Genomic DNA, 22,265 nt, shown 5'->3' with positions numbered 1-22,265 from the left:
ACTGATTTATGGTAAATAAATCATTGTCTTACCTGCGCCATGCCTCCGGAGTTCCATCTGCATCCTAGGAAAACATGCGACCCCGACGTGACAATATCTGGCACAATTAGGACTTTATTAGGACAATTAGGACTTTATTATTTTTTATAATATGCAAACATTACTCTCATAAACTTAACTTTCTTTAATTTATATATATATATATATATATATATATATATATATATATATATATATATATATATATATATATATATATATATATATATATATATATATATATATATATATATATATATATATATCCATTTTCTACAGCTTGTCCCTTTTGGGGTCGCGGGGGGTGCTGGAGCCTATCTCAGCGGCATTCGGGCGGAAGGCGGGGTACACCCTGGACAAGTCGCCACCTCATCACAGGGCCAACACAGATAGACAGACAACATTCACACTCACATTCACACACTAGGGCCAATTTAGTGTTGCCAATGAACATATTATTTTCAAATAAGTCAACATTATTCTCAGAAAACTTTACTTTCTTTGATTACTAAAAATATATGTATTCTTGTAATATTTTGACGTGTTTGTTTACTTAAAAGCCATAATATTAACTTTACCTAATATTTTGTTACCCCAAAAAATATGACCTTAATAAGGTACAGTAAGAAAGGTATTCATATGGCCCCATTTGTCGCTGTTTACCTGACACATGAAACGTGACCAATTGGGGGGGTGCGCTATCCACTTTAGCTGCCAGACAGTAGTAGAGTGTCGATTATCTTAAAATGTGTTTTGTGGCTATTCCAGCTTTGAGCGTCAGTTGCTATGTAGAGTGGCACTTTCCATAATTTTCAGCAGACAGCATTGCAAAATGATTAACCCCCCCCCCTCTTCCTTTACACAAGATCTGCCCAGGAATGGGGCCATATGTATCTCTTCCCCACTGTAATGTTATTTTTTGTTCTCATTTACAGTTTTGTAATTGGAAAATTGACATTAGTCTCCAACATTTTTTTTATATTTACAACTTTTCAACTTGTCAAAATACCACTTTTTTTTCCATGAAATTTTAATATTTAAAATAGGCTTTGCACCATAACCTGTTCTTGTAATAGGAATATTAAAATGTCCTTCTTTTCAGTGAGGCCTCAATACTCTTACAACTGCTACCTACTCTAACAACATAGCCCACAGCACTTACTGGTAAAACACATCATAACTCCATTAAAGACATATACTCACAGTGCGAGCCATTCATCCCTGGCTGACCACTCGGCCGTCAAATCTGTCGTGCTGTTGAATACAATTAAAAGGCATGGGAGTATTAATTATTGAGCTTCTATTTTGGTGTGTTTGTTTTTGTAAATTGGCCGCTGACAGCACAAATCACAATGTTTGACGTAATTACGTGTCGGACAAATAATAATGTTGATGGAGGATGGCAATCACTCTGTAGCTTAATGGTTTTAGTAGCAATTGTTGGGACAGAGCTTATGTATGCTGTAGTGTTCTGCGTTCCCCGTTAGAGAAACCCAATTCAACTACTGTACTACATACTGTATATTATTTTATCATGAAGATGGTTAATTAAATACTGTATGTGTAGCCAAGACAAAAAGCCCATTAATGAAACATTCCATTTCGGCAAAAATATTGGCAATTTCTTATAGCATTCTGTGTCCATTGCTTTATAAAAGTAAGTAAAATGTGATTATAATGAATTAATTTGTAAAGGTGTACAATTAACGTCGTGAAATTTTGGTCAAGGCTGGGAAAATTAAAGGTTGTTGTCAGTGTATTTGCAAATTGTTCAGCACTAATGCAAATCGACACGCATTTTGGGGTTGTCAGACATTTTTTTTGTTTGTTTATTTGGTTGTGGTTGGAACTGGGAAGTCCCGAGTATCTTTCATAGCCATTAAACAACACCTACAGTCCCATGAAGAGGATATCCATGCAAGTCAATTTCCACACAGCAGTCCCCCAGGGTTCTGCTCTAGACCATTGTTTGTGCCCTTCTCAAAATCCATGGGTGCCCCTTTCTAGTCCCATGGCTTCTTCCAATAAAAAACGACAATGAATGACAACATTCAACTCCAATTTAAATTGTTTTTTTACACCTTTGGACACAACAAGAAAGTAAACAATTTATAAGAAAGCACAGTTTTAGTTGTTGCATCACAGAGTGAGATGTTTAAATAATTTATCAAGGTAAATGATAACAATAAATCAATTGATAAAAATACAAAAGTAATTTAGTAAAAAACATTTTTACAAATCATTACCGTATTTTCCAGACTGTAGAGCGCACCGGTATATAAGCTGCGCCACTAAAGTTTAGAAGAAAACCTTTTTTTTCCATATATTAGCTGCACCAAACTATAAGCCGCAGATATATACGCATAAATGTATACTTAAATATTTTGTAAGTGTTTATTTACATATCTTAATTGTTTACAAACAGGGGCCTGTAACATGGCAGTAAAACGGCTGATCAAACAAAACAGAAGTCAACGTCATAGACCCACTAGCTGCAGAAGCTAACTCTCCAATCAGCTAAGCAGACTCAATAACTCCACGGTGACATCTTGGTGAATTACGGTGACGTCTTGGTGAATTTACTGAGGAATTTTGTGAAACTGATACAATACAAAAAGAATTCCACTGTAAGTTAATAATACTAACAAAGACACTTGTAAACTTGTTAGCATATTAGCTAATGCTAACAACGCTCGCTTGATTACATTACGATAGCAAGTACAAATATACATGAAAACACTCCTACAGACATCACACGTGGGGGATTGGAGTGATAAATAAATATGATAATTATCATTAAAACTGCAGATGACCTTCCTTCTTTTGATTCTTATTTTTGTTTTATCAATGTCGTTCTGCATTGATAAATGTTAGAGTATAACATTTGAATAAAATTATTTTGGAGGGTTCAGGATCATTTGAAAAAGTAGAACTAACCAAATACACAATACATTTACATACAGTATGTATTATGTTGTGCTAAAATAAATAAACCAAATAAATAATAAATATGTTGCTTAACTAAACTGTCAATAAAATTAAAGTGCAAAAGAAAATACAGCTCCACCACTTTAGTCATAATTTTTGCGCTTAAGAAATGTTTCTATGACATTAGATGTTTGTTTTATATTGTCATTACTGCCACAAGTGGTGGAAAAGTGTGATACAACTGAGTACCGCTACTGACTATACGGACCATAGCTAAAAAAACATATATTACATTCTAAGGGGCGCTCGCAGCCCAACACTGGCCCCCGGCTCTATGGTTAAGAAACACTGGTATATAGTAAGTGCCATTAACGTGCCGGGGACCATCTCTTCGCAAAGAAACACGCCCAGGGCTCCCACTATTTCAGCGTTATGGTGAGTGCTCATTTTTTTTGCTGTTTTTATCTGCCACACATGGAAAACCGGTCCATGAAAATAATGCATACATTAAACCTGTCCCTGGTGGAAAAAAGGTTGAGGAACCCTGGTCCAGCACACACTTTTGCAGCTAAAACTAGTCCTCAATGCTGAAAAGACAAAACTAATGTTTTCAAAGTCGAAGAAGGTTCCTCAAAGGCCTACTGAAATGAATTTGTTTTATTTAAACGGGGATAGAAGATCTATTCTATGTGTCATACTTGATCATTTCGCGATATTGCCATATTTTTGCTGAAAGGATTTAGTATAGAACAACGACGATAAAGATTGCAACTTTTGGTATCTGATAAAAAAAAGGCTTGCCCCTACCGGAAGTAGCGTGACGTAGTCAGTTGAACATATACGCAAAGTTCCCTATTGTTTACAATGATGGCCGCATGAAGTGAGAGAGATTCGGACCGAGAAAGCGACAATTTCCCCATTAATTTGAGCGAGGATGAAAGATTTGTGGATGAGTAAAGTGCAAGTGAAGGACTAGTGGGGAGTGGAAGCTATTCAGATAGGGAAGATGCTGTGAGAGCCGGGGGTGACCTGATATTCAGCTGGGAATGACTACAACAGTAAATAAACACAAGACATATATATACTCTATTAGCCACAACACAACCAAGCTTATATTTAACATGCCACAAATTAATCCTGCATAAAAACACCTGCGTGTTTGTTATGCTAACTCCTAGCTCCTCTGCTAGCTCCTAGCTCCATAGAACACGCCAATACAATTCAAACACCTGATCAACACACACAATCACTCAGCCCAAAAGACCGTTCACCTAACCCAAGGTTCATAAAGCTTATATATTTTTAAAAAGTTACGTACGTGACGCGCACGTACGGTACGGTACGTGTTATGCTAGCTCCTAGCTCCTATGCTAGCTCCTAGCTCCATAGAACACGCCAATACAATTCAAACACCTGATCAACACACACAATCACTCAGCCCAAAAGACCGTTCACCTAACCCAAGGTTCATAAAGCTTATATATTTTTAAAAAGTTACGTACGTGACGCGCACGTACGGTACGGTACGTGCTATGCTAGCTCCTAGCTCCTATGCTAGCTCCTAGCTCCATAGAACATGCCAATACAATTCAAACACCTGATCAACACACACAATCACTCAGCCCAAAAGACTGTTCACCTAACCCAAGGTTCATAAAGCTTATATATTTTAAAAAAGTTACGTACATACGCAAAAAAAAGTTGCGCACATACGGTCAAGCGATCAAATCTTTAGAAGCCAAAGCTGCATACTCACAGTAGCACGTCTGCGTCTTTGTCATCCAAATCAAAGTAATCCTGGTAAGAGTCTGTGTTGTCCCAGTTCTCTACAGGCGTCTGTGTAACGAAGTCAAAAGTCCTCCTGGTTAGAGTCTCTGTTATCCGAGTTCTTCCATCTTGACTGCATCTTTCGGGAATGTAAACAAAGAAGCGCCGGCTGTGTACTGTTGTGGCTGACTACGTTCAAAAAATACGTCCATTTCGCACCGACAACTTTCTTCTTTGCTTGCTCAGCTTCCTTCTTCATAATGCAATGAACATGATTGCAACAGATTCACGAACACAGATGTCCAGAATACTGTGGAATTATGAAATGAAAACAGAGCTTTTTCGTATTGGCTTCAATGTGGAAGGCATACCCGTGTTCGCCGGTCTACGTCACGCGCATACGTCATCCTCAGAGGCGTTTCGAACCGGAAGTTTAGCGGCAAATTTAAAATGTCACTTTATAAGTTAACCTGGCCGTATTGGCATGTGTTATAATGTTAAGATTTCATCATTGATATATAAACTATCAGACTGCGTGGTCGGTAGTAGTGGGTTTCAGTAGGCCTTCAAACTATCCCCTTTAGTGTCCACTCTTGAGAGAAATGTCATAGAGGTAGTTCACACGTATAAATACATCAGTATTTTGCTGGATGACTCCATGACTTTCAAGCCTATATAGACAATCTTTGGGCTTTTTCTTTTGAAATAAATATTGTTTTTCTTTTGAGGCAAAAAAGCGCCTTATCACTGCAACATTTGCATATTTTAGACTATGGAGACCTGTTGTACGTGAATGCCTGCGCTCAATGTCTACATAGGATTGACACTGTATATCAGGCTTCTCTGAGGTTTGTATCTAACTGTAGGGCCTTGACCCAGCATTGTGAGCTGTATTCTCGAGTGGGTTGGCCTTCTTTGTCCTCCTTGAGGCTGGGTCATTGGTATACTTTTGTTAATAAGGCAATGCTGGGTCTACTGCCCTCCAGTATTTATAATTTAATCACACCGAGGAGTGTTGACTCGTATTGTTTGCGTTCAAATTATCATTTGTTGCTCACTGTTCCATTTGCCTGCACAGAACTGGGAAAAAGGGCTTTTGTTTACTCTGCTGCTTTTACATGAAACATGTTGCAAAAAGACTACAAATTAACTTTGACACCGTTGACCACGCTATACTGTTGGATAAGCTCAGAGCAATCGGATTTAACAAAACCTCATGGAGCTGGATGCAATCTTGCTTGGAGGGGAGGGAGCAGGTGGTAGAGGTGAACGGCACCTTGCCCCCCCCCTCTCGGTGAGCTGTGGAGTCCCCCAAGGCAGTATATTGGGACCTTTACTGTTCCTAATATACATAAATGACATGTCATCGGCATGCGACTGTGAATTGTTTTTGTTTGCGGATGACTCTGCCCTGCTGGTATCCGGCAAGGACAAGTCACAGGTGGAGAAAATCCTCAGTGCTGAGCTGTGTAGAACTTGCACCTGGCTCGCTGACAACAAGCTATCCATACACTTGGGTAAAACAGAATCCATCCTGTTTGGGTCCCACATCAACCTTAAGAAAGTCAATGACTTCACCATAAAAGTGGGTGACATTGTTATCACCAGGAAAGATGAGGTCACCTACCTAGGTTCCATTCTAGAGGCTAACCTTTCCTGTGATAAAATGGCAACCAAGGTAATCAGAAAGGTTAACCAACGAACGATATTTCTCTACAGAATCTCCTCTCTGGTCAACAAAAGCACCTTGAGGATTCTGGCGGGAACTCTCGTTCAACCCTTTTTCGATTACGCATGCACCTCCTGGTACCCTAGCACCTCCAAAACCCTCAAATCTAAACTCCAAACATCTCAGAACAAGCTAGTCAGGTTACTTCTAGACCTCCACCCCAGATCCCACCTCACTCCTACCCACTTCTCTAAAGTGGGCTGGCTCAAGGTGGAGGACAGAGTTAAACAACTTGCACTGAGCCTAGTCTATAAAATCCACTACACCTCCCTGATACCGAAGTACATGTCAAACTACTTCCTTAACGTAAATGACCGCCATAACCACAACACCAGGGGGAGCTCCACTAACCACGTTAAACCCAGATTCCGAACTAACAAAGGTCTTAACTCATTCTCTTTCTATGCCACATCAATGTGGAATGCGCTCCCAACAGGTATAAAAGAAAGGGCATCTCTATCCTCCTTCAAAACCGCACTAAAAGTTCACCTCCAGGCAGTTACAACCCTAAACTAACACCCTCCCCGGATTGGTAATAATCAAATGTAAACAATCAAATGCAGATACTTTTTCTTATGCCTTCTGATCTCTCTCTCTCTCTCTCTCTCTCGCTCTCTTTCTCTCTCTCTCTCTCTATATGTCCACTACTTGCTGTCCATATCCTACCCCCCACCCCCTCCACACCCCTGATTGTAAATAATGTAAATAATTCAATGTGATTATCTTGTGTGATGACTGTATTATGATGATAGTATGTATGATAGTATATATCTGTATCATGAATCAATTTAAGTGGACCCCGACTTAAACAAGTTGAAAAACTTATTCGGGTGTTACCATTTAGTGGTCAATTGTACGGAATATGTACTTCACTGTGCAACCTACTAATAAAAGTCTCAATCAATCAATCAAACTGAACCTATTTCATTGAACTCTTTTAAATCCAGATTGAGACAATTTGAGATTACGTTTTTAAATTGTAACTGTTTTTTCTTAATGTGTATGACATGTATGTTTATGTACCGTATTTTCCGCACTATAAGGCGCACCTAAAAACCTCCAATTTTCTCAAAAGCTGACAGTGCACCTTATAATCCGGTGCGCCTTATGTATGGACCAATATTGAGCCACAACAGGTCTCGCAACTAGGAGACCTTCTTCTACTAAGCGCTTCTTCTTCTACGGGGTAAAATAGAGTCGGCAGCTGCTTACCGTAGAAGAAGCGCGCGGTGCATGCTGGGATATATGACTGCGCGAAGCTTGCCGTTTCATTTCCATTTGTGTGTTTATGTAAAGACCCCAAAATGGCTCCTATTAAGAGACACGCTTACGACGCAGAGTTTAAACTCAAGGCGATCAGTCACGCAGTAGAACACGGGAATAGAGCAGCAGCGGGCATGTTAGATGCCGTATTCGCCCAACTGTTTAATTCGGACACTGAAGAAGAAGAATTCGAGGAATTTGTGGATGAGGAATAACTTAATAAAGTGAACTTTACCGGTACATGTTCATTTTGTGTGTTGTGTTGTGTGACATTAACGTTTGAGCAACGTTGAGTTATTGATATATTGTTATTGCTCTGCACTATTTCGAGTGTTACTATATTGTGATTGCACTAACGTTTGATTTACCGTAACAGTATCAGACTATTTTTTATATGTTTATTGAATCAAGGAAAAGTTCCCCCTCCACTATGTGATATAAATGTTGCACTACATGTTATACCTTGCTGTTGTTAAAAGATAAACGAAATACCACTTCACTGACTTTACCTCGGGGAAAATAATAAAACAGCTGTTTATTCATTTTGGGAGTGAACGGAGTTGTCAGAACGCTGGTTTGTAATCTATTAATAAAGTTTGACCGACCTATCTGACTGTTTTGTTGACATTCCCTTTAGCGCAGCTCCATCTAATGGATGCATAACGTAACCCCAGCCTCTACTGTAGCGTCTATTCTACGCGCCTCATAACGCGGTGCGCCTTATATTGCGGTGCGCCTTATATATGAACAAAGTTTTAAAATAGGCCATTCATTGAAGGTGCGCCTTATAATACCTTATAATGCGGAAAATACGGTGACTGTATCTTTTGCTGCCTTTTGGCCAGGAATAGTTTTTTTTTCATCTCAACGGGACTTTCTTAAAAAAATAAAACAGTAGGCAAATCAAATTAGGTGATTTATTTAAGCGTGACAGTAAAGAAACATTTGCATTTAAAATTCCAGTCAAAACTTACGGCGAGGAACTCGGAAATTCCGACTTCCCACTATAAAATGGAATGCACCATAAAAGTCCAGACGGCAAATGATTTGCGCATGCACGAACCGCTGCAATTTCCTCCCTGTGAGGTTCTAGACCAGTGGTTCTTAACCTTGTTGGAGGTACCGAACCCCACCAGTTTCATATGCGCATTCACCGAACCCTTCTTCAGTGAAAAATAAAAAAATAAAAATTTCAAATTCAAGACAAAGTTTTATGTTTTTTTTACTGGTACACAAGATGAACTGTGCATGAACATCACCTTGTTCAAAGAACAGAACCAACACAGTGCATGAACTCACAACAAATTACACACCGGCAAATCCGATGGAAAATTAGAGGGATCATTGTTTGGGAGTATCCACAATACGCCGATAGGGAGAAGTTTTTATTTACACGATGAGTCGGGTGTGCCTTGACCTCCGCGGCGAAGGCTCCGCCGAACCCCTGAGGCCGACTCACCGAACCCATAGGGTTCGAGCGAACCCAGGTTAAGGACCACTGTTCTAGACTCTGCTCGCAATACCAGCTGACCGGCAGCACCCGTCACTGCTCGTTGATGACGCTTTCACTTCAGTCTCCAAGACTCAAAAAAGTCTCCAGTAACACCGGAGAAAGTAGCTACATTTGTCGCTAGTAGCTGTTGACAAAAAAAAAAGTTGGCAACACTGCCCACCCCCACTCCCGGTCCTGCTAACTCAGAGGTGTCCAAAGTGCGGCCCGGGGGCCATTTGCGGCCTGCAGCTAATCGTTTACCGGCCCCCCACACATTCTGAAAAAATTGCAAAATTGATAGTATTGCAAAAATTAAAAAAAACATTTAAAAAAAAGTGGAATGAGGTGAAATCTAACAAGAAAAAGTTGCAATGTTGACACAAAGCTGCCATGCAGGCTGTTTTTTTTTCTTTGTCTTTGTTTATTTTTTATTTTTTTTGCCATTGCTCAAAAAAAAAAAAAGACAAAAAAATCTCTGTTACAATGAATTATTACTTAAAAAATGTCACTTTAAAATGTTTTATGTGGAAAAAATATTGCATATATTGTGGGGTTGCCATAAAAAAAACATCAAAGTTTTATTTGACAAAAGAGCATAATACAAACAAAATAATAGTTCAAACGTAAAATCGACAGATACATCTGAAGTTGATCTCATAATTTAAGTGTTAAAAGTAAAAAAAAAACCTAATAAAAATGTATCACTTTATGAGTGGGGGACCTTTTGGATACATAATATATTTAGTAGGATTTTATTTAACATTTCACTGTGGTTACTCAAAAATATTAAATAATTAAAATCAATGGTGTCCTGCATTATTGATCTTTTAGGGCTCTAATTACTAAATACTGCATATTTCAGTTTTACTATAAAAAACAAAGTTGTCTTTGACAGAAAAGGCATAAAAACTTCTTTTTTTTTTTTTTTTTACTTTATATCAACCTGAAGTTGATATAGAGATTTACTGTAAGCGTTAAATAAAAAATAATAATAATTTCACTTATTTTTTTACATTTTAATGACTGAGACCCTTTATGAAAAAAAAAAAATTCCATATATTTTGTTAAGGTTTGAAAATGAAAAATATCAAAATGGCCCCCGCATGCTTACATTTTTCCGTGTGCGGCCCTCAGGGGAAAAAGTTTGGACACCCCTGTGCTAACTGGACTACTATATTTTTCAGACCACGGGGCGCATCGGATTATAAGGCACACTGCCAATGAGCGGTTCTAATCAGGTTTATTTTCATACAAAAGGCACATTAAAGAGGTCATATTATTATTATTTCTACATTTAAAACACTTCCTTGAGGTCTACATAACATGTAATGGTGGGTCTTTGGTCAAAATGTTATAAATTATGTATTACAGACCATCTTCTTTCTGACCGTCTCATCAGGATGCGCTGTGTTGTCGGTGGTCTTATTTAATGTTCCCTATAAGGTGAGCGCGCCACTCCCGGGGCGCACGGTAAATCTTAAACTGTGCGTAAAATTACATTCACTTCGAACTGTAGAAAAAAAAACACATATGGTAACTATGTACCGCTTCGCTATGCAACCTAATGAGTTTAATACAATTACCGGTAACAACAGATGACAGAACAAAGATGACCGGCACTGCTGCCAATGATAGGATGCAGTTCACAACACATGTTCACTAACGATGCCAATCAAAGCCATATGCGTATTTGTTATAAACGTGTGTGCATTGTTGGTTAGCAAGCTAACTGATTTATGGAGAGGTAAATGCAGAAGTGCCAACAGTGAAACCCCTTAAAATGGCAAACAGAACAGGCAATCACTAAGGCAAGTCAAAAAAGAAAAGCAATATTTTTTTCAAGATGCAATGTCTATCAGAGTGTGTGAGAACAGAAGAACTACAGTATATGTGAAACGGGGTGAGATCTTTTTTTTTTTCAAGTGAGAAATGGCTGCTCTGCAAAATATGCTGCGATGCCAAAGTAGCAAGCAGGTTTTCGGAGGGAAAAGTGTGGAAAGATTGGACTCAAGTGTCACGCTCAGCAAACAAATTCTATTGCAATTGTACAAAGAAGCAAATGGGAATTGGAATGGACACATTATTGCAGCAAACCACAAGAGAACGGGATAAGACAAATGAGCTGTCGCAAAAGAACAAATCTGATCCAGAGCAAGTTAAAATTCTCATTGACAACATTTTACTTGCCATCAAAGTGAATCCGTACATACATGGCAAAGTATGTTACAATATCAGAAAGCTGAAGAAGGAAAAATTATGCCTTTGAATTTGTAAACTCTATCAACGAAATAGTGCAGAACGAGAAGATAAGCAATGTTAAAATGCACCCTGGCATACCCTGGTAGTTGGTGAGAGCACTGACATAACAGTACACAAAATGCTAGTCCTGTATATTAAAGGCCTGCTGAAATTAAATTTTCTTATTTAAACGGGGATAGCAGGTCCATTCTATGTGTCATACTTGATAATTTTGCGATATTGCCATATTTTTGCTGAAAGGATTTACTAGAGAACATCGACGATAAAGTTCGCAACTTTTGGTCGCTGATAAAAAAGCCTTGCCTGTACCGGAAGTAGCGTGACGTCACAGGTTGTGGAGCGCATCACATTTGCACATGGTTTACAATCATGGCCAGCAGCACCGAGAGCGATTCGGACCGAGAAAGCGAGGATGAAAGATTTGTGGATGAGGAAAGTGAGAGTGAAGGATTAGAGGGCAGTGGAAGTGATTCAGATAGGGAAGATGCTGTGAGAGGCGGGTGGTACCTGATATTCAGCTGGGAATGACTAAAACAGTAAATAAACACAAGACATATATATACTCTACTAGCCACAACACAACCAGGCTTATATTTAATATGCCACAAATTAATCCGCATAACAAACACCTCCCCCCTCCCGTCCATATAACCCACCAATACAACTCAAACACTTGCACAACACACTCAATCCCACAGACCAAAGTACCGTTCACCTCCGTAAAGTTCATACAGCACATATATTTCCCCAAAGTTACGTACGTGACATGCACATAGCGGCACGCACGTAGGGGCAAGCGATCAAATGTTTGGAAGACAAAGCTGCGTACTCACGGTAGCGCGTCTGCTATCCAACTCAAAGTCCTCCTGGTTGTGTTGCTGCAGCCAGCCGCTAATACACCGATCCCACCTACAGCTTTCTTCTTTGCTGTCTTCATTGTTCATCAAACAAATTGCAAAAGATTCACCAACACAGATGTCCAGAATACTGTGGAATTGTGCGAGGAAAACAGACGACTTAATAGCTGGCCACAATGGTGTCCCAATATGTCCGCACAATCCGTGACGTCACGCGCAAACGTCATCATACCGAGACGTTTTCAGCAGAATATTGGCATGTGTTGCAATGTTAAGATTTCATCATTGATATATAAACTATCAGACTGCGTGGTCGGTAGTAGTGGGTTTCAGTAGGCCTTTAAATACAGGAAGAAAAATGACGTCCGCTATAAAACTGTGTTTGGTGGCGTCATCCAGCTGACAGCATGCATTTCTCAAAATAGGTCACAGGCAATCGCACTTTTACTCCATGCATGGTTTGAACTTGCAGAGAATGGTGATGCTTGCTGGAAACTCGCATGGCTGCGTTATTTTGTGACCCCTAGATGCAGGAACCAGGCGAACGAAGAGAAGGTAAGAGGATTTTAATATAATTAACAGAGGAGAAAGCAGTCGTGCATGTAAACGGTTCTTCAACATAAGCAATCGAGCCCCGAGGAACAGGCATAAATAGCACTCTGCTTATTAACACCAGGTGTGGCAAGGCTGCCAATCAGCAGCAGGTGAGGGGAAACAGTGCTCAGGGAGACAAGCAGAAAATTGAACCAAAATAAGAGCACTGATAGGAACTAAACACAAAACAAGCAAACAAACAGAAATGAAGTGACAGATCGTCACAATGCTGACCTGATAGTGCCTCAGTAATGCCAGGTAAGTGCGACGATCTAAAAGAACAACATTGTGTGGCCTATAGAGAAGACTTGCGCATTGATGATGCCTGGAAAGATGTGCCTCTGATGCGAGATGTGGAAACTCTTCTGAGAACTGTATATTCCACTTCCTCTCGGTCCACCCTGAAGAGGAGCAACATGGAGGACCTCGCAAAGATTCTTGATGAGGATGCACTTGTCATTTAGGCCTTTGAGCGACGGGCGATGGCCAAGCTGTGAATGCTCTTTTGAGGAACTACAGTGTGCTTAAAGTATACTGCAAGAAAATCCAATGACAACATACTGTATATCCAGTGGCAAATTACTGCTACAAGTGATTCAAAGTTCAAGGTTATTTTCATTGCTCCGGGAGATGTTTTAGCCGAGCTGGCACAACTCTCCCTTTCTTTTCAAAGACGCAATCTGAACTGTGATTTTCTATTCTGGCTCCAGTACTATGGAATGCCCTTCCGGTAACAGTTAGAGATGCTACCTCAGTAAAAGCATTTAAGTCCCATCCTAAAACTCATTTGTATACTCTAGCCTTTAAATCAGGGGTCCCTTTTTGACTCCAGGGCCGCATTGGGGTAAAACAATTTGGCTGGGGGCCGCACTATATATATATATATATATATATATATATATATATATATATATATATATATATATATATATATATATATATATATATATATATATATATATATATATATATATATATATATATATATATATATATGTATATATATATATATATATATATATATATATATATATATATATATATATATATATATATATATATATATATATATATATATATATATATATATATATATATATATATATATATATATATATGCATTTTTAGACAATATGATTTGCCTGAGTGGCTAGGAGACGGTAGAAAATGGACTAGTAAGGACAAATTATTATTTTTTTAGTTATTTTTAAAAAATTAAAAAAATGTTTTTTGTTTTTTTTAATTTGGGACTTCTCGCGGGCCGGATTTTGGACGCTGGGGGGGCCGTATCCGGCCCGCGGGCCGTAGTTTGGGGACCCCTGCTTTAAATAGACCCCCTTTTTAGACCAGTTGATCTGCCGTTTCTTTTCTTTTCTGCTCTGCCCCCCTCTCCCTTGTGGAACGGGGGGGGCACAGGTCCGGTGGCCATGGATGAAGTGCTGGTTGTCCAGAGTCGGGACCCGGGGTGGACCGCTCGCCTGTGCATCGGTTGGGGACATCTCTGTGCTGCTGACCCGTCTCCGCTCGGGATGGTCTCCTGCTGGCCCCACTATGGACTGGAATCTCACTATTATGTTAGATCCACTATGGACTGGACTTTCACAATATTATCATTAACATCTGCGGTCCTCTCCAAGGTTTCTCATAGTCATTCTCATTGACATCCCACTGGGTTGTGAGTTTTTCCTTGCCCTTATGTGGGATCTGAACCAAGGATGTCGTTGTGGCTTGTGCAGGACCTTGGAGACACTTGTGATTTAGGGCTATATAAATAAACATTGATTGATGATTGATTGATGGAAGCACACTGCTTTGCAAGAGCAAGGATTGTGAAGTTGCATTCCCAATACTTAAAGGATGAGAAGAATGTTCAGTGGAGTGACCGTGTCAAAGAGGTGGTGAGGTCCTCATCAGCTGATGGCAGAAATACCAGGGAGATCACTCTTTTTTATCCGTGTGGAGGGAGGTGTGGCCAGCGTGCCTGCAGGAGCAAAGATCACCGCCTCTGTCTGTGGTGCTGAGGACAAGCACCATCGGTGCTGACGGCGAGACACAGCTGACAGGTGATTAGATTTCCCAGGTGGTACGTGTTAATCTAATCATCTGTTGTCTTTAACAGTAGGCGGGCGAGAGCAGGAGGAGAGAGAGGAGACGGACGTGACTGACAAGTCACGTTCTGCTGGAGAAAGACTTTGACAAAAATCTATGCACATGAAAACTTTGTTAAAACTGCACGCTTGGCTCCGGTGCTGTGTCTACAGTGGAACTGCTAGGAAGCAACTTCCACAATCCGCAAGTTCTGGGATCAATTGGATGCTTGTTTTCCAGAGGATGAATTGAAAGGGTGGTCTGCATTCGACATCGAAGCACTGAGCTCAGACTCAGACAATCATTTTGAGTATGATTGCCTCATACATGGCTACGCTGGCAAAAACGTATGAGGCCATTCTCCACCACCCACATATAGAGGCCATTAACAGTGAATATGGGGAATTCCAGTACACCATGAAGCAAAAACCTAAACAAGGCTACATCAGCACCTTCTCAGATGTGAAGCTAAAAGAGATCGCACAGCTTGTGGATATCTGTGCTACATTTTAAGCATCCAGTGCAGATTGCGAAAGAGGCTTCAGTTTAAAGAATCGTATCAAAACAACATCCTGAAACCGTCTTGAAGTGACACATTTGGACCAGCTGGTGCGCATTAAATCAAAGCAAGAAGCAGACGAGACCATCAACATGAACACAGTCTATAATCACTGGAAAAGTGTAAAGGACAGACGAGGACATAAGGTGACATTTATTTTCTATATCAGATTTGTGCTATTGTCATTTGTTAAAAAAACGTTCATAAATATTAGGGCTGTGAATCTTTGGGTGTCCCATGATTCGATTCAATATCGATTTGTTTTCAATTCAACACGATTCTCGATTCAAAAACGATTTTTTCCTGATTCAAAACGATTCTCTATTCATTCAATACATAGGATTTCAGCAGGATCTACCCCAGTCTGCTGACATGCAAGCAGAGTAGTAGATTTTTGTAAAAAGCTTTTATAATTGTAAAGGACAATGTTTTATCAACTGATTGCAATAATGTAAATTTGTTTTAACTATTAAATGACCAAAAATATGACTTATTTTATCTTTGTGAAAATATTGGAGACAGTGTGTTGTCAAGCTTATGAGATGCGTTGCAAGTGTAAGCCACTTCTTTTTTTTTTTTTTTATAAATGTCTAATGATAATGTCAATGAGGGATTCTTAATCACTGCTATGTTGAAATTGTAACTAATATTGATACTGTTGTTGATAATATTCATTTTTGTTTCACTACTTTTGGTTTGTTCTGTGTCGTGTTTGTGTCTCCTCTCAATTGCTCTGTTTATTGCAGTTCTGAGTGTTGCTGGGTCGGGTTTGGTTGTGGAATTGGATTGCATTGTTATGTTATTGCTGTGTATTGTTTTGTTGTATTGATTAATTTAAAAAAAATTAAAAATTAAAATTAAAATAAAAATTTTAAAAAATTAAAAATTGATTTTTTAAAAATGAGAATCGATTCTGAATCGCGCAACATGAGAATCGCGATTCGAATTTTAATCGATTTTTTCCCACACCCCTAATAAATATTATCAATGCAATGGATTTACTGATTGATGAGGAGAAATGCAAATAAAAAAAAACTAATGTTGCATATTTGGTATGATATGAATTTAATCTGTATCACAAATCAGTGTGCAAAATGGGAATGTTTTAATGTGAGCTACATTTTTTTTTCAATTTGTCTAATTTCTTTCAAAGCCGGACACCCACACAGAAATAGATCAGGTCTTCACCAGGATATACAAGTTGCAACCTATTACAGCAGAAATATTCAACTGGCAGACACTATACCGGTCCCCGTGTTCAGTTCAAAACTTAGGAGATAAACATTTTTGTAGAAAGTTCCTAAAAACACTAGTGTGCTCCTGTTGTATAGAAGAAATTGGACCACTGTAAACACATTGGCAGAGCCTTGCATTGACATCAAACATACAACAATGGGCTCCAAATTTGTGATTTACATATCTGAGGCCTTCAATGTAATTCAATGTATATACTCTGATGATTAACTTGTGTGATGACTGTATTATGCTGATAGTATATATTTGTACCATAAATTAATTCAACTTAAACAAGTTGAAAAACTTATTCGGGTGTTACCATTTAGTGGTCAATTGTACGGAATATGTACTGTACTGTGCAATCTACTAATAAAAGTTTCAATGAATCAATCAATCAATCAATCCTCAAGGCACCCTAAGTCCTCTCCTTTTTTGCAGTTACACATTATTTCCGTAATGTGATTTATGTAACTAAGGTGCTGCTGTAGCTTGTTTACTTCAGATGCAGTCAGTAGTATTTGTTCACCTAGCAGGCACAAGACATTAAATTCAAAGTTAAGAACTTGTGGAATTAGGTCCTGACATTGAGCAACTCAAACAACAACATGCTTTTTGACGACGTTTAATCAATGTTGGGTTTTGACGTTGATTTGACATTTGAAATTTGGTCATTTCCCAACCAATATTCTACAACACAAATACAACGTTGAAACATGCTTTTTGACAACGTTGATTCAATTTTAGATTGTGGCGTTGATTTGACCATTGAAATTTGGTCACTTCCCGACCAACAAAGTGGATCCAACATTAGACATCAACGTTGTCTCAATTTACAAATACAACAATTTTGCAACGTTGTTTCAAAGTGCATTTTTAAGGACATGCATGTATAACCATCCATCCATCCATTTTCTACCGCTTGTCCCTTCTGGGGTCGCGAGGGGTGCTGGAGCCTATCTAAGCTGCATTCGGGCGGAAGGCGGGGTACACCCTGGACAAGTCACCACCTCATCACAGGGCTAACACAGATACCGTATTTTCCGCACTATAAGGCGCACCTAAAAACCTCCAATTTCCTCAAAAGCTGACAGTGCGCCTTATAATCCGATGCGCCTTATATTTGGACCAATATTGAGCCACAACAGGTCTCGCAACTACGGTAACTACGTTGACTTCATTTCCCCCCTTCTATGGCTTCTTACCGTAGAAGAAGAAGCGCTTCTTCTTCTACGGGGGAAAATGAAGTCGGCGGCTGCTTACCGTAAAAGAAAAACTTCTTCTTCTACGGAGGAGAATGAAGTCCCGTAGTTGCGAGACCTAAACTTTATGTAAAGACCCAAAAATGGCTCCTATTAAGAGACACGCTTACGACGCAGAGTTTAAACTCAAGGCGATCAGTCACGCAGTAGAACACGGTAATAGAGCAGCAGCGAGAGAATTTAACATTAACAAATCAATGGTGCGGAAGTGGAGGAAGCAACATGATGACCTGCGCCAAGTAAAGAAGACTAAACAGAGTTTCCAAGGGAACAAAGCGAGATGGCTACAGTTGGAGGACAAAGTCGAACAGTGGGTTGTTGAACAGAGAGCAGCAAGTAGAAGTGTCAGTACAATCACTATTTGTTTTGTTGACATTCCCTTTAACGCAGCTCCATCTAATGCACTGGTTCTTAACCTGGGTTCGATCGAACCCTAGGGGTTAGTTGAGTCGGCCTCAGGGGTTCGGTGGAGCTGAAAAATACGGTAGTCCAGTTAGCAGGACCGGGTGTGGGGGTTTGCCAGTGTTGCCAACTTTTTTTTTGTCAACAGCTACTAGCGACAAATGTAGCTACTTTCTCCGGTGTTATTGGAGACTTTTTTGAGTCTTGGAGACTGAAGTGAAAGCGTCATCAACGAGCAGTGACGGGTGCTGCCGGTCAGCTGGTATTGCGAGCAGAGTCTAGAACAGTGGTCCTTAAAGGCCTACTGAAACCCACTACTACCGACCACACAGTCTGATAGTTTATATATCAATGATGAAATCTTAACATTATAACACATGCCAATACGGCCGGGTTAACTTATAAAGTGACATTTTAAATTTGCCGCTAAACTTCCGGTTCGAAACGCCTCTGAGGATGACGTATGCGCGTGACGTAGACCGGCGAACACGGGTATGCCTTCCACATTGAAGCCAATACGAAAAAGCTCTGTTTTCATTTCAGAATTCCACAGTATTCTGGACATCTGTGTTCGTGAATCTGTTGCAATCATGTTCATTGCATTATGGAGAAGGAAGCTGAGCAAGCAAAGAAGAAAGTTGTCGGTGCGAAATGGACGTATTTTTCAAACGTAGTCAGCAACAACAGTACACAGCCGGCGCTTCTTTGTTTACATTCCCGGAAGATGCAGTCAAGATGGAAGAACTCGGATAACAGAGACTCTAACCAGGAGGACTTTTGACTTCGATACACAGACGCCTGTAGAGAACTGGGACAACACAGACTCTTACCAGGATTACTTTGATTTGGATGACAAAGACGCAGACGTGCTACTGTGAGTATGCAGCTTTGGCTTCTAAACATTTGTGTGGTAATCTGTAAATGTCCTTGCCTATTTCTATTGTCTGCACCATGTTCACTCTCTCTCTCATCCACAGTATGGAGTGCAGCTGACGCAAGGCAGCAGCACACACCTGAGCTTGATTAGCAGCAGCCTATTTTAACTGGCTGCTGACGGCCGGTGAGCGCCGGAACTTTGCCATTGCTACCAAACGGTTGGTCGTGCAAGAGGACTCACTAAGTCGCGAACCTTTCACCTCAGGTTGGCCCGTTTAATCCTAGCCTTGTCTAGCGTTTTATTTTGGTACCTTGTTTTATCACTTCTCTCATGAAGTATATTTTTCCTAGCCTTGTCTAGCGCCTTTAGTTTTGTGTTTTTATTTTACTCTCAGTAGTTTGTTACATGGTGTGTTGTGTTTTCCACCATCGCCATTGTTTTGTTTTGCTACCTTGTGCTTCCGCCAAATAAAGAGGAAGAACAATTGAAAACCCAAACTCGTCTCTGCATCCTTGGGATCCACATCACCACATCCTAACAGAAAGTTCCGGCCAAAACGATGGAACCCGCAGAGACAGACTCCTGGAAGAGAGCATTGCAAGGCCAGGCTCAAAGGATCAACCAGCAGGGGGACCAGCTTGACCACCTGAGCCGAGGTCTACAGGGGATGTCGGAGCGCCAAGACGCCATGTTGGAGCGAATCAACATGCTGTTAGCCACCGTCGTACCCACCTCGACCACCGTGCCTGACCAGGCATCCACCCAGCCTCCACAACCCGCTAGTACTAGCAATATACGGCTTTCCCGACCCGAACGTTTTTCCGGGGAAAAGGAAGACGTAAGACAATTCCTGACGCAGTGTGAACTCCATTTTGAGCTAAACGCGTCCGCTTTCACCTCTGAGCGGGCTAAAGTAGCGTTTGTGATCTCTCACCTGTCTGGCCGCGCTGGCACCTGGGCGACTGCCGAATGGAACCGTCAGACCACCTCCAGCTCCACATACGCGAACTTTTCCAAGTCCTTGAAGCAAATATTCCAACGACGACTCCCAGGTAGAGAGGCAGCGAGATCCCTTTTCCGGCTGCAACAGGGTTCACGACGGGTCGCGGATTACGCGATCGAGTTCCGCACCATGGCGGCCGACTGTGACTGGGGTCCCTCGGCGTTGTTGGACGCCTTCTTCCTGGGTCTCGCGGACGAAATTCGTCATATGATGATCCCGCTGTCACTCCCGACGAACCTGGATGATCTTATTGAGCTGGCGGTGCAAATCGACTTCCGCCTACTAGAGGAGAGGAGGGACCGACGGGGAAGACAAGCCCCACCTAGCAGCCAATCAGCGCCTGCTAGACCCGCCATCTGCAAGACGGAGCAACTCGTCCTCGAAGACACCTCTCCTTCATGGCAGATAGACGAGCCAATGCAACTGGGAGGCCGTCGACTCACCACCGCTGAGAGGGAACGCCATTTTCGCCTCCAACTCTGCCTATACTGTGGAGGCGCTGATCACCTCATCTCCCGCTGCAAGGAACTGCCACGCCCCGCGGCACGGCCACGAGCGCGCCCTCACTCGCCAGAGGACACGTCCACCAGAGGTCGCCGTTCTCCTTCGTTGGCCGCAGGCAGAATGCAGCTAAAAGGTACTCTTTCTTGGCCTAACCAACAAATAGACATTTGCGCTCTCATTGACTCGGGAGCAGATGATAACTTTTTGGATTTTGAGTTCATGAGACTCCATAAGATTCCTGTTGTAAAACTGTGTGTACCCAAGAGGGTGTATTCTCTAGATGGGCGCCTATTAGCCAGCATAACCCACCAGACACTCCCACTCAACCTGCGCTTGTCTGGAAATCATTGTGAGAAAATAATTTTTTTGATTGTGCCATCACGGTCCGCGCCCATCATTCTTGGGTTAACCTGGTTACAGAAGCATAACCCGAGCATAGACTGGCCTCGTTCGGCCATTATTAATTGGAGTGTTACCTGCCACCTACATTGTCTCCGTTCCGCAGCGGGATCTCACACACCGCCACCTACCACCGTTGTAGAGAACATAGACTTGACAAACGTGCCCACAAACTACCATGACTTAAGAGCGGTGTTTAGCAAAGATAGAGCACTCTCACTTCCCCCCCACCGACCCTACGATTGCGGTATCGATTTGCTAGCCGGAGCGGCTTTACCATCGACCCGTTTGTACAAGGTGTCGAACACCGAACTCAAAGCACTAGAGGAATACATAAACACTTCAATAGCTGCGGGCCTCATTCGCCCCTCGACCGCACCAGTAGCCGCCGGATTTTTTTTTGTCGAAAAGAAGGACAAGTCCCTACGGCCTTGTATAGACTACCGCGCTCTTAATCTGATTACTGTCAAGAATAAGTATCCTCTTCCTCTCCTTGATTCTGCATTTACTCCCTTACAGTCCGCAAGGTTTTTTACTAAACTCGATCTACGTAACGCGTACCATCTAGTTCGCATCCGAGAGGGGGATGAATGGAAGACCGCATTCAACACTCCTCTCGGACATTTTGAGTATCTTGTCATGCCGTTTGGACTTACAAATGCACCTGGCGTTTTTCAGGGCTTCATTAATGATATTTTTCGGGACATGACAGGGCGGTTTCTCTTCGTTTACCTGGACGACATATTAATTTATTCTTCGACATTTGACGAACATGTGCAGCAGGTTCGGTTAGTCCTTCAACGTTTGCTCGAAAATAAACTGTTCGTCAAGGCAGAAAAATGCGAGTTTCACTCATCTTCCATACCCTTCTTAGGATTTATCATTGAGGAGGGTAGACTCAGACCGGACCCTGCTAAGGTCAAAGCAGTAGTAGACTGGCCCACTCCGGTGTCCAAGAAGCACCTCCAGAGATTCTTGGGCTTCTCTAATTTTTATCGGCGATTTATTCG

The 22,265-nt window shown here is 41.0% G+C and overlaps 1 protein-coding gene across 2 annotated transcripts in view; it reads right to left on the bottom strand.

Moving 5' to 3' along the window:
* Positions 1-22,265, bottom strand: part of LOC133651019 (polypeptide N-acetylgalactosaminyltransferase 10-like) — a 264,230-nt gene that overhangs the window by 190,505 nt on the left and 51,460 nt on the right. For both annotated transcript variants that reach the window (XM_062048880.1, XM_062048881.1), the window contains 2 exons: positions 1,243-1,293; positions 33-97 (listed from right to left, as the gene is read on the bottom strand). In XM_062048880.1, coding sequence (XP_061904864.1) covers positions 33-63 — 31 coding nt within the window. In that variant the 5' untranslated portion in view covers positions 64-97; positions 1,243-1,293. The remainder of the gene's footprint in view (positions 1-32; positions 98-1,242; positions 1,294-22,265) is intronic.

Source organism: Entelurus aequoreus, linkage group LG05, assembly GCF_033978785.1.
Source record: "Entelurus aequoreus isolate RoL-2023_Sb linkage group LG05, RoL_Eaeq_v1.1, whole genome shotgun sequence".
NCBI classification, from domain to species: Eukaryota; Metazoa; Chordata; class Actinopteri; order Syngnathiformes; family Syngnathidae; genus Entelurus; species Entelurus aequoreus.
This window is presented reverse-complemented; position numbering and strand designations above follow the sequence as displayed.